Source organism: Oncorhynchus clarkii, chromosome 13 (assembly GCF_045791955.1).
Source record: "Oncorhynchus clarkii lewisi isolate Uvic-CL-2024 chromosome 13, UVic_Ocla_1.0, whole genome shotgun sequence".
Classification (NCBI taxonomy): domain Eukaryota; kingdom Metazoa; phylum Chordata; class Actinopteri; order Salmoniformes; family Salmonidae; genus Oncorhynchus; species Oncorhynchus clarkii.
In genome coordinates this window covers 22,723,907-22,736,455 of record NC_092159.1, presented here as the reverse complement: position 1 = coordinate 22,736,455, position 12,549 = coordinate 22,723,907, and the positions used below count along the sequence as shown (strand labels likewise).

Sequence of the window (12,549 nt, the reverse complement as noted above, 5' to 3'; positions counted from 1 at the left end):
TAACAGAGTCCCTTAGCCTGTAATACAGGTTAAATACAGGCTCCACTCTAGAGCTTTTTTCCTCTCGTCAGCTCACAGGTTAACTAGCCTAGCGCCAAAAGCGTCATAAACTACCGGTGTCCGTGTCCATCAAATCAACCCCATCCATGGTGACGGCCTCATCGTTAACTACAGCCTTGTGCAGTGTAGTCCTAGTTAATTCCATCACCTGGGTCCCGGAGGACACTTTCAAAGCAAACACAATTAAGGGAATGAAAGAGAGAGAGGAGGGAAGTGTGAAGTCGGCGCGCAGTCTTTAATAACCTGCGGCGTGTGAGAGCCAGTCCATCAACAGGTGATTAATGGTGTGGAATGCAGAGGCAGTGCTCGTCCCCTGGAGCGAAAGAACAAGTGATGGAAATATAACGTGACACTGAGGGACATCTAAGGAGAGCTATAGAGAGAAGGGGATTAGGGAAGTAGAGCCAGGGGCAGAGGTGAGTAGTGGAATGGGGCTATCGTAGCCACTGGAGACCGCTGAAGCTAGTTTATGCAAACACTAACTGTAGGACTAACCTTAGCTAGCACATATACGCACCAGCAACACCCACGCACAGGCAGCCCCGAATATCCATTCAATTATACATTATGCTAATGCTAACTAAATCATTAGCCGCTTTTGTATTCGTTATTAAGGAGAACAATGGGCCTCCAGTTGGGAGGGAATTTGAGATGGAGGTTAGAGAGGGACAGTGTGAGAATGAGGGAGAGAGGTAGAGTATATATTCGAGGAGGTATTCCCCTGTGTATAAGAAGAAACCCAGAGAATCCGATTATGACGAGGCAGCAATGCCTAGGCTGCACTCCCTCATCCACTCCCTCAGTCACACATCTCCATACACAATGGCGCTATTGATTTCTGTGTCTCAAATCCCTGCCTCACTGGTTAGGCTGCCGTAGGGAACTGGGATTGATTCTGTCATTTTAGGGAAGTTGACTAGTGGCCTATAGAGTCTGTGAATGAACTCCATGTGTTTGACCCCGAGGTGACCTGAAGCAAGGGACATCTTTTGACGCCTGAGAGATGTTTTTGAGTGTAGTTGGTTACGGTTTAACTGTATGGAGGAAGTGGAGCAAAAAGAGAGGTGGAGTGAGTGGAGGAAAACCTGAGGTGGTGAAGGAGTGGGAGTATAACAAAGATGGGATGGAAAGAGAGAAAGCGAGCGAGATGGTGTGGACCGTTTTGTTCTCTTATTCTCCTGGCATTGGGTTCAGTCAGTGTGTTGACTGGTATGCAGTGGGTTGGCACCGGTTCAGAGAACATAACCGAAAACTGGAGAGAATTACGTTTTTTTTTTGAGGAACGGAAACAGAACCGGGAATGAAAGTAATCTCTAGTGTTCAGGAACATAACTATTATTTTAAAAGCATGGGAACCGGTTATTAACGTTCTCTTTCTTTGTCCCACAACAAGCGCCATCGAGGCCGCTATTCAAACACTCCCTCTGTCACACAGACACTTCTCCTTCCAGTGTCTGCCTGCCTGCCAGCTAGTTTTCTAGGTTAGGTTGCGAAGCTGGTTAGATGTACTGCAAAATATTCTGAATTTACGTTTGGAGGCGGCTTATGGTAGAGGAATTAACATTCAATTCTCTGGCAACAGCTCTGGTGGACATTCCTGCACACATTGACACATCTGTGGCGTTGTGACAAAACTGCGCATTTTAAAGTGGCCTTTAATTGTCCCCAGGACAAGGTGCACCTGTGTAATGATCATGCTGTTAAATCAGCTTCTTAATATGCCACACCTGTCAGGTAGATGGATGGATTATCTTGGCAAAAGAGAAATGCTCATTAACAGGGAGGTAAATAAATTTGTGCACAAAATTTGCGAGAAATAAGCTTCTTGTGCATACGGAAAATGAATGGGATCGTTTATTTCAGCTCATGAAACATGGGACCAACACTACATGTTGAGTTTATATTTTTATTCAGTGTATATATAAACCGGTACTTCTGGTTCGAACCGGTTCAGAACTTTGTTATGCTGGTCGGAACATTGCAATGGATCTAAAACAAAATTGTGCTTCTGTTCAGATCAAAATGATTGGAAATGTTTTAGGGTTTCCAACCCTTGCTTGTATTCATCGACTTTCGTACTATCTGCCTGGAATAGTAAGAATAAACAAGGTTAGGGTTTCTCTGCTGCAATTGCTTTCTCTCCCAATCAACCAGAGATGGGAATTTCTCACTAACACAGAGCTCCGGACTTCAAAGGAATGCCTCCTCTTCTCCCTCAGTCTCTGAATGGGGCCAGTCGTTCTGCGAGTGTGCTGGTGAGTGAGTGTGTGCACGCGTGTTAGTGTGTGCAACGGGGGAATCACAGAAGTTTGTGTGTGTGAGGGTCCCAGCTCTGTGGGTGGCTGAGTACATTCTGTGAAGTGTTCCCCCACGCGTCTGCATGTGAGCCTGAGCTAGCTAACAGCCCGCGTAGCTGTGACGCCAGAGCTAGCCACACTGGGGCTTTGAAACAGGGCTGTGAGGGATTTGGACCAGACTGATGGAACAGGGTTGGGATTGTTGATGATGGGGAAGAAGAAGGAGATCATATGTCGGAGGAGGAAAAGTAGGAAGAGAAGCTGTGTGCGATTTGACTTAGAGAAAGTGTGTGTGTGTTTATACAGTGTGTGTTTTCAGAGTTATCCCATGTTCCTCTCCACACCTGTCTATCACACAGCACAAGTACAACACTCTGGGAAGCAGTCTCCCTCTGCCAGTCTTTGCCTGTTTGTCAAGGTTAGGCTACGCCCCCGGCCCTCTGCCGGGTGTCACACACTCAGTAGCAGCATATGGAGGTGCTGAGGGCTCCTCTCTCTCCAGTCTCTCTCTCTCTCTCTCTCTCTCTCTCTCTCTCTCTCTTCGCTCTCGCTCTCGCTCTCTCTCTCTCTCTCTCTCTCTCTCTCTCTCTCTCTCTCTCTCTCTCTCTCTCTCTCTCTCTCTCTCTCTCTCTCTCTCTCTCTCTCTCTCTCTCTCTCTCTCTCTCTCTCTCTCTCTCTCTCTCTCTCTCTCTCTCTTTTTCTCTCCTCTCTCTCTCCTCTCTTTCTCTCCTCTCTCTCTTTCTCTCCTCTCTTTCTCTCCTCTCTCTTTCTCTCCTCTCTCTCTTTCTCTCCTCTCTCTCTCTCTCTCTTTCTCTCCTCTCTCTCTCTCTCTTTCTCTCCTCTCTCTCTCTCTGGGTGTGAAAACCTGTCACTGCTGCCTGCCAGTAGCAACATCTGGTGGAGGAGTTGGTCTTTTCTTTTTTGATTATTATTTATTTTTTTACCCACTTTTTAATCCCCCTACCCAATTTCGATCATGTCTCATCACTGCAACTCCCCAACGGGCTCGGGAGGCGAAGGTGGAGTCACGCGTCCTCCGAAACCTGACCCGCCAAGCCGCGCTCCTTAACACCCGCCCGCTTGACCCCGAAAGCCAGCCGCACCAGTGTGTCGGAGGAAACACGGTTCACCTGATGTCCAGGCGCCCGGCCCGCCACAAGGAGACAGAGTGAGACAGAGTGCGATGAGTCAAGTAAAGCCCCCCACCCCCCCCCGGCTAAACCCTCCCCTAATCCGGCACTGGGCCAATTGTGCGCCGCCCTAGAGGAGTGGGTCTTTTAATCTCAGCCTGTTGTGAGTCACAGGGTTGGCAACCGTCTGAAAGGCTTTTTGTCCACTTCCAAATCGTCCCCTAGCCCTCTAACCTTAGGGTTGGATAGGTATTAGTGATATCCTGATGGCTGGTGTCAGACAGTGACCTTTCATTTGACCCACAGTTGACTCAGCTGGTGTGTTTCCTGTTTGAGTGTGTCTGAGAACTCTTGGCAGATGCCACCAGAACCCGTGCTCAGCTGGTAGATCATACCTCAAACTCCCAGGCATTGACAGCTGCGTCATGGTCAATGATAACCACTGGTTTCCGCCTGTGTGTGTGCTCCCTTGTAATCTTTCCGCCTGTGTGTGTGCTCCCTTGTAATATTTCTGTCAGTGTGTGTGTGTTACTAACCGGTGTCCTCTTAGGTGCAGGCATGGTGGTGGACTGGGAGCAGGAGACGGGGCTGCTGATGACGTCTGGAGACGTGAGGGTCATCAGGATCTGGGACACGGAGAGGGAGATGAAGGTTCAGGTGAAGAGAACACACAGTGATCATAACTAGCCTGTTTATCGATGGCAATGTTTTTGAAATGTCACAGTTGCCTATTGCACGTCCATCATTTCTCAGGGGACAAACCTCAAATCCAATAGGTCCATTGGGAGCGTTATGACATTCTGTGGGACTGTGGATACTTTCCCCTGCTTTCTTACGTATCGGTTTTTACAGTGCCTTCAGAAAGTATTCATACCCCTAGATTTGTGCCACATTTTCTTGTGTTACAGACTGAATTTCAAATGGATTCAATTGAGATTGTGTGTCACTGGCCTGTGAGGTATTTCACAAAGTGGAATTATGTTTTTAGAATGTTTTACATATGTATTTTAAAAAAATAATGGAAAGTTGAAATGTCTTGAGTAATTATTTAACCCCTTTGTTATGGCAAGCCTAAATACGCTCAGGAGGGAAAATGTGCTTAACAAATCACATAATAAGTTGCATGGACTCACTCTGTGCGCAATGATAGTGTTTTACATGATTTTTGAATGACTACTACCTATCTCTGTACCCCACACATACGATTTAATCATCTAGCAGTGAATTTCAAGCACAGATTCAACCACAAAGACCAGGGAAGTTGTCCAATGCCTCGCAAAGAAAGGCACCTATTGGTAGACGGGTAAAAAACAAAACAAAGCAGACCTTGAATATCCCTTTGAGTATGGTGAAATGATTTATTACACTTCGGATGGTGTATCAATACACCCAGTCATTACAAAGATACAGGCTTTCTTCCTCACGCAGTTCCTGGAGAGGAAGGAAACCGCTCAGGGATTTCACCATGAGGTCAATAGTGACTTTTAAACAGTTAGTCTAATGGCTGTGACAGGAGAAAACTGAGGATGGGATCAATAACATTGTAGTTAACTCCACAATACTAACCTAAGTGACAGAGTGGAAAGAAGGAAGCCTGTACAGAATAATGTACATTTTGAATTCAGGCTGTAACGTAACAAAATGTGGTATAAGTCCAGGGGTATGAATACTTTCTGAAGGCACTGAATGCATCCTGGTATTCAGCACCTGGCTCAACATTATCGGTTGTATTTCCATTCAACCTGTTAACCCTTTATTGGACAGACAGTAGTGTGGTAGGTATGCGAGCCCTGCCCTGTCTCTGGCTGTGTTGATGGCAGAACCCAGACGACGTTCTCCATCAGTCAGCTGTAGACGTGATTTGATCGAGTTGTTAGCCAGTTACTCCAAGTTTAATGAGCGCCGTGACAACCACAATTTTTCGTTATGTCACGGCAACGATTATGTGATTACCTTTTTTGTTTTTCAACATTGCTTGAACTAATTGTGTGTGTGTGTGTGTGTGTGTGTGTGTGTCTACCAGGACATCCCAACGGGGGCAGACAGCTGTGTGACTAGCCTATCATGTGACTCACAGCGGTCCCTCATCGCAGCGGGGCTGGGCGACGGCTCGGTCCGCCTCTATGACAGGAGGATGGGCGCCAACGAGTGGTGAGTGGTCGCGCACGCACACACACACACACACACGCTCACACAAACGCAGACACAAACTTTTAATGCTGCCTCCACACCTTGACTTTCATAAGGCTTCAACAATGAGAATCATCCCTGCCACGCACATGTACCTCATCACATTATTCTGTCTAAAATGTGACTGGAGGTAAACGTGAATGGGCTTCTAATCTTCCTAATTCATTACTAATCATAGGGTTGCTTATTCCCAGTAGCACAAATAGAAGCTGTGTGTCTTAATGTTTGATGAAGCGCTCATTAGCATCGGATATATTTTATGCAGGAGTGCTTTTAAAAAAAAATCCCCTTAGTTATCATCAGACACACTGTAAAATCGTATGAGCAAAGCAAAATAGGTAAAGCTGTCAATCATTTTTTTCTTAGTCATCTCATATACACTTACCAGACAGTTTTAGGTACACCAATCTAGTACCGGGTGGAACTCAGCTTTGCCTCCAAAACAACCTGAATTCTTCGGGGCATTCTCCAAGGTGTTTCGGAAACGCTCCACACGCAGATTGAGTCGTGCTGTCCGAGATGCCGTTCTGAACACCACTGTTGTACTGCGCCATTATTTGTCTTTGTGGTCCGCCTGTTAGCTTGTCATTCTCCTTCGACCCCCTCTCATCAACGAGCTGTTTTCGCCCACAGGACTGCCGCTGACTGGATGTTTTTTGTTTGTCGCGCCATTGTCGATAAACCCTAGACACTGTCATGTGTGCAAAACCCAGGAGGGTGGCCGTTCTGAGATACTGAGGCACCACGATCATACCACGCTCAAAGTCGCTTAGGTCACTCTTTTAGTCCATTCTGACATTCAATTGAACAGTAACTGAATGCCTCGATGTCTGTCTATCTGTCTGCCTGCTTTCTATAGCAAGCCATGGCCACGTGACTGACTGACTCTGTGGGAGCGATCCATTTTCGTGAACGGGGTGGTGTACCTAATAAACTGTCTGTTTATTGTATGACTCATATCACTGTCATTTCATTGAGTTGTTCATAAAGTGAGTTTTGCTATATTCTCATCTGTGGAGCTCTCCAGCCACATCCTGTATCCACATCCTGTGTGCATCTTCTAATGCCCCCCCCCCCCCCCAAAAAAAAAACAGGGCAATTAAGCCATAGTGTCCCATAAATCTTTAATTAATGTTAATTTAAGTGCTTCCCCTCAGGCACTGAGACTGTAGCACCCGTTCCCTATGTGCTCTCCTTTAAAACCAGTAGGGGGCTAAGCAAACACACGCATCACAGGCACACACACACACAATCATGCACACTCTTACACAGAGTTTGTCACTTTTCGCCAAGGGAACAGGGATAGGCTTTGGTCCTCACTTTGGTGTTCTGTTTGCTTCTTACTGCTGGCCCAGGGTCAGATTTTGTTTTCGACTTTTTAAAGCTGGGATTTGGGGTTAGGTCATCTAGAGCATAGATCTGTGCTTATGGGCAACTTTCCTCCTCAATCTTCAATCACAGTGCCTCAGTCACACAAGGATGCTGTTACCATGGAGATGGGCCGTCCAATAGTGCTTATACCCATGTACTTAGGGCGACACCCAATGGCCATATACACACACTACAGCCTTGCTTACTGTTTGGGGATTTAGGCTGGGTTTCTGCGTAGTACTTTGTGTGACATATGATGTAAAAAGGGCTTCATAAATACATTTGATTGATAACATAGACTCCGTTCAACACAACGGCACTGCTTTCAATTCTCAAACACCGGTCACTTTTACACTGTGTGGCGTCTTGCATGTTGATAACTGTGTGGGAGTCCCTCCACCCACGCTGCTTTTCACATCTCCCTCTGTCTCTCCCGTGAACAGCGACACGGTTGTAGGTGGACTAAAGTTGATGACGCTTTTCCTCTCTGTCTCCCCACAGTCGTGTGATGACGTACCGGGAACACTCGTCCTGGGTGGTCAAGGCCCACCTGCAGAAGCAGACGGACGGCAAAGTCATTAGTGTCAGGTAGTGCTCGTTGATGAGTGATTTCAACGGTTGATTGATTGATTGGATTATCTCTGTGACGGTCGGGTGTTTCCCGATATGGTCGTACTACTCTTGACTCTCTCACACGCTCTAGTTCTCTCGCCCGTCTGTGGCCCGGTCCAAGACCAGCGGCCCTACTTCCTGTAGATCTAAATGGATGTGGTGACATGTCATGTACTGTTTGGACTCCTTCGTCCTCCTCCCCAGTGTCGATGGAGACGTGCGGTTCTTCGAGCTGCGGTCGCCGGACTCTGTGAACGTGCTGCAGACGGTGAAGGGGTTAACGGCGCTGGACATCCATCCGCAGGCCAACCTGTTCGCCTGGTGAGTTCACAGGTTTACTGCACGCGGCAGGAAGGGCCTTCATAAATGGTCTAAACCATAGAGTTCCATAGAGGACTGTAGGTGGGTGTAACCCGTTTTAGCTCTCTATCAAACTCTTTGGTCTAAACTCACTTTGAGGAATTAGACGTGTGAAAGGTGGGGGGGGGGCGGTCTGACAATTTCAACGTTTGCTACATTTGGTCTAGCAGCTATGAAGCTAATTTCTCACTCTTTCCTTCATCCTCTCGTTCTCTCCATCCTCTCCCCAGTGGATCGATGAACCAGTTCATAGCCGTGTACAACTCCAACGGTGACGTGATCAGCAACATCAAGTATTATGACGGTTTCATGGGCCAAAGGATCGGGGCCATCAGCTGTTTGGCCTTCCATCCCTACTGGGTACTATGGCATTCTTTACTCTCTTCATTCATAGTCTGAATCCCAACTAGATAGCGTAACATGGGAACTACGATTTGGGTGAATAATGCGTTGAAGTGAACGAGTTGGAATTGCGTGGGTACAAGGAGTTATCCCTATGTCTCTTAAACTGTACTCTGCGAAACCTACTAAACTGCACATGTCGTTTCATCACACCTAATTACACGAAATGATTTGGAAAAGGAATGTTTTTACACTTGTCTTTATGCATCTGTTATATTCTCTCTGTCTCCCAACAGCCCCACCTGGCGGTGGGCAGCAACGACTACTACATGTCCATCTACTCAGCGGAGAAGAGGCTCAGATAACCCCCCCCCCCCCCCCCCTCGAACTTTACCTTTGACCCCTGACCTGTCTCCCCTCGGAGCCAGGATGTAAATGACTTCTAATGTACATATGCAATTGTTACCACCCCTGAATGTCCTATAGTGATGGCTGCTGACAAACTCATGTTAAGATGTTGACTTATATTATTATTCTTGATTGTTTTATTCAAATTCTTTATTATGAAGCTATTGATTGTAGACTTGGCAGTGCTGAGGAGCGTGTATATTTAATTGCGTGTATACAGAGATGAATAATAGGTCTATTTTAAAGGTTCCAGCCTTGGCTGGGGGGGACGGGCGGTGTCGCTACCTGAATGACCTCTACGTTTACCTTTCTATGACCTCTATGCATCGGGGTCAAGAGGTTATCGAGAGATAGACAATACCCTCTCTCACACACGACTCTGGGCCTGAAGGCCGTGGCTCACGGACACCCGCAAGACCCTTATTGAAGCCCCTCCCCCCCCGCTGTAGCCAGTAGACTTGCTCTCACTGTTCGCTCATAAGATGGCGGACTACGGGGCGCTTCTGGTGTGTGAGAAAGTGAAATGTAGAACAGAGCACAGATGAGCCCAAAGTTGGCCCACTGCCTTGGACACAAACCGATGCCCATACAGATGTCCACTACCATGCTATACTGTAGGACTAACCAGACCTCCTTGCATCCCTGCGCCCTCACCCAATTGTTCTAAACTCACCAACCTTTGCCATTCATCTCCATTGTCCTATGCCCACAGGCTTACCCCGTGTCCTTAGTGCAATGGGTGACTACTGCTCAGCTCTAATCCCAAGACTGATGCTACCTGTCTGCCCTACCTGCAAAGCAATAATGAATTAGCTTGGAGCTCTCTACAGCCTCCAAGCTTCTGCTGCTCCAGACCCCTCCCCTGTCCCCCCCACTCATCGGCTGAACCATACCCGCCTGAGAAGCCCCAGCACTGGGAGACATGGAGCAGTTTGCTGGGGTCCTGAAGTATCGATTCCAGAGTCCTGGCTGAGGCCCGCTTGGCCCATGCCCATCCCCAGTCTTTCCTACAGACCCCAGCCAGAAGCACTCCCAGGCTGGACAAGAAGAAACACAGCGCCCACTGCATCCCCGGGGGGGTGGGGTTCTGCTGCTACTTTTCTGCATCCTCGCACACAGGCTTATGAGGACTGTATGGACTGTCCCCAGAATCACACACACCAGCCCTAGGCAGCCCTTTCCCCTGTGTGCCAACCTTCCACCTGCTATCCGCTACACTTTTTGGAGAAAAGTCTGGCAATTTTCTTCTATCTTTGTTTGTTTTTTTCTTTTAACCTTGATTTTATTTGCCAACCGTGTTTGGTTTCTTTTAGCGGAAAGGGAGTTTCAAGAAGATTGGGATAGAGAAGTTGGGTCAAAAAACAGGAGTGACTTCAGACCTTTGTGTAATACAGTGCACTGGTAAATACACAGTAACGCTCCATAGCACTTCTTCAGTTCAGTGTCTTTGTTGTCAAAAGCCACAGCTCTCCTGTCAACCTCCAACGCTAGCTCAGGTACCTCATGAGCCACGATATACCCCATAATACCGCGCCGTCTCTGCCTGGTAGACTCACAGAGGTCTGACGTTACTCTTGATATGACGAACTTAGATGGTCAAAATCAGTTCAGTGAGTCCGGAGGTGCCTTTTTTTTTAACAAGGGTTACCCCTCTGGCCAACACTCGCTCCAAGTGCGGTATCGCCATTAATGTGCCTCTATTAGGGGTCGCTTTTTGGGTTTGCTCTGTATTACCTTCCTGTTTTTCTTTGATTTTTTGTTGGGGTTTTTTCCCACTTTTGTAATTGTATATATTTTTTAATTTGCTGGTGTTTGTTTGCCTTGGACCTCAGTGGGATGGTGAGATGGGAGAGAGCTGTTTCTCCCCCTTTCACAGACGCTCTCGCCCACACGGTGTCTCTCCTTGTACAGTACTCCCCCCTGGACTCTACCCTCACCTTTTTGCCTCTAAAGTCCTCAGCTTGGCTATCACCCTAGAAAGGAATGGACAATAATGCTTTGCCTGTGGACTGAACCGGTCACGGTAACCGGTAACACATGCCATGCATTCAGCATAAGCGGCTGCGCACTCTGTCATAACCAAGCCTCACTACGCTCAGTAGCTCCCCCTGTAGGGTACGGAGGAGGTACTGCAGCCTTCACTGCTATCACTGACACCTTCAGCAAAAACCTCCACAACGCCGTCTGTCAGCCATGCTCAGAATCACATCTCTAGTTATCCTGCTTTGAGTTTTAACATTTTAGATATGGAAACAAAACTAAACTTTGAAGATGTAGAAGGAGAAATTAAAGCAATCAGGTGTTTCTCTGTGACGGTAGACTGCTTTGCTGACTGGTTTATAAGGCAGGAGATGAAGTCAGTCAAATAAACCAAATACACAACAACACTAGTTTTCCTGGTGTTTTTTGTTGTTGGTGTGTGTTTTCATGTTTGTGTTAATGTTCATGCTCTCGTTGTGGAGTTCTACATGTATTGTGTAAGACAGATGTGTCTGCTATTTGCAGCACAATATTCATGTCGTCATTACCATATCGGTTGATCTGGAATGTTTTCTTTAAATAAATATAACACTTTTATCAGGCATGTTGTCCTTCTCACCAGACCGCTTCAAAAAAAAATCCCCTGAGGAGTGAGTGTCTTGTGTGATGTGAAAATCAGTCCTGATATGAATTTCATAGCAAAGAGATGATTCAAACATTTTTCATAGACTTAATTCAGCCTGAGATTTGAGGTGCTGCTTGCTACATTTAGTTTTTCATTCTGAATCCTTTTATTTATTCTTTGTTTGGTATTTCATGAATATTCTGGATAAAATCAGATCAGTTCAGCGTTACAGCGTGATTGAAATTATATGGCAGTGTTTCTACTCACCATAAATGCTGCATATCCTCGGCTCAATGGGAAATGACCTTTTACAATTCTATTGTGCAATCTGTAACACTTCAGCGAGACAGATTGAATAGAGGTCTTAACTTTGAAAACTGTTTCTCTGTTTGCCGTGACATTGGTTTGTCTATGGTTAAAGGTCAAGAAAGCCTCGGTATAAAGAGAGACCTTTTAATTGATAACAACCAATGATACTTGCCAGCTAGCAGTCCCTTATCGGAGTTTAGACATGGAATAGAATCCTACTGGTCTGGAAGTACAGATAAGTGTGCCTTAGCTCCTTCCCTGGCTCCAGTTAAGATAAGTCCAGTCTCTCACTGTCTTGTGCAATTGGATCTCAGGCACACAACAAAAAAAAAGTGAATTTAAAAGTAATCCAAGAAGAAATCTAGTTTTTCAAAAGTATCTGATTACAATATTTTTGCTGGTAGTGTAAGGTTAGGTTAGGTTTGTTTTGTAATCAGATGAAATGTAAGTGATTACATGTAATCAGTTAGTCCCCAATCCTGCTTAAGGGGGTATAAAGAGGTTACTGGTTCTTGAGCGAAAAAATTCATGGACACCTTTCTGTTTTCTCAATGACATTCAAGTCAGCATTGAAAAAAGTGCCAGGTTTGAGTCTGACCACAAGTCAGAGACCGCTATGATGACACCAAATGCGTTTGATGTATCCTTTTTGTCTTCTAATGCCTCTTAAGGGGAAATTAATCCAAAGTAATCAGATTACGTTACTGTAATCCAAAAGTTAAGTTGCTTTTTACAATTTTGAACAGGTAACTAGTAACCATAACAGATTACATTTAGAAAGTAACTTACCCTGCCCTTAAGAAATGTACATTTACATTTTTGTCATTTAGCGCAGATGCTCTTAACCAGAGTGACCAGAGTGCAT

The 12,549-nt window shown here is 46.1% G+C and overlaps 1 protein-coding gene across 7 annotated transcripts in view; it reads left to right on the top strand.

The window, feature by feature from the left end:
• LOC139424649 (regulatory-associated protein of mTOR) overlaps positions 1 to 11,155 on the top strand; it is a 208,718-nt gene extending 197,563 nt beyond the window's left edge. For all 7 annotated transcript variants that reach the window (XM_071176690.1, XM_071176689.1, XM_071176687.1 and 4 more), the window contains 6 exons: positions 4,038 to 4,144; positions 5,511 to 5,638; positions 7,550 to 7,636; positions 7,865 to 7,981; positions 8,251 to 8,380; positions 8,659 to 11,155. In XM_071176690.1, coding sequence (XP_071032791.1) covers positions 4,038 to 4,144; positions 5,511 to 5,638; positions 7,550 to 7,636; positions 7,865 to 7,981; positions 8,251 to 8,380; positions 8,659 to 8,727 — 638 coding nt within the window. In that variant the 3' untranslated portion in view covers positions 8,728 to 11,155. The remainder of the gene's footprint in view (positions 1 to 4,037; positions 4,145 to 5,510; positions 5,639 to 7,549; positions 7,637 to 7,864; positions 7,982 to 8,250; positions 8,381 to 8,658) is intronic.
• Positions 11,156 to 12,549: the final 1,394 nt, after the last annotated feature.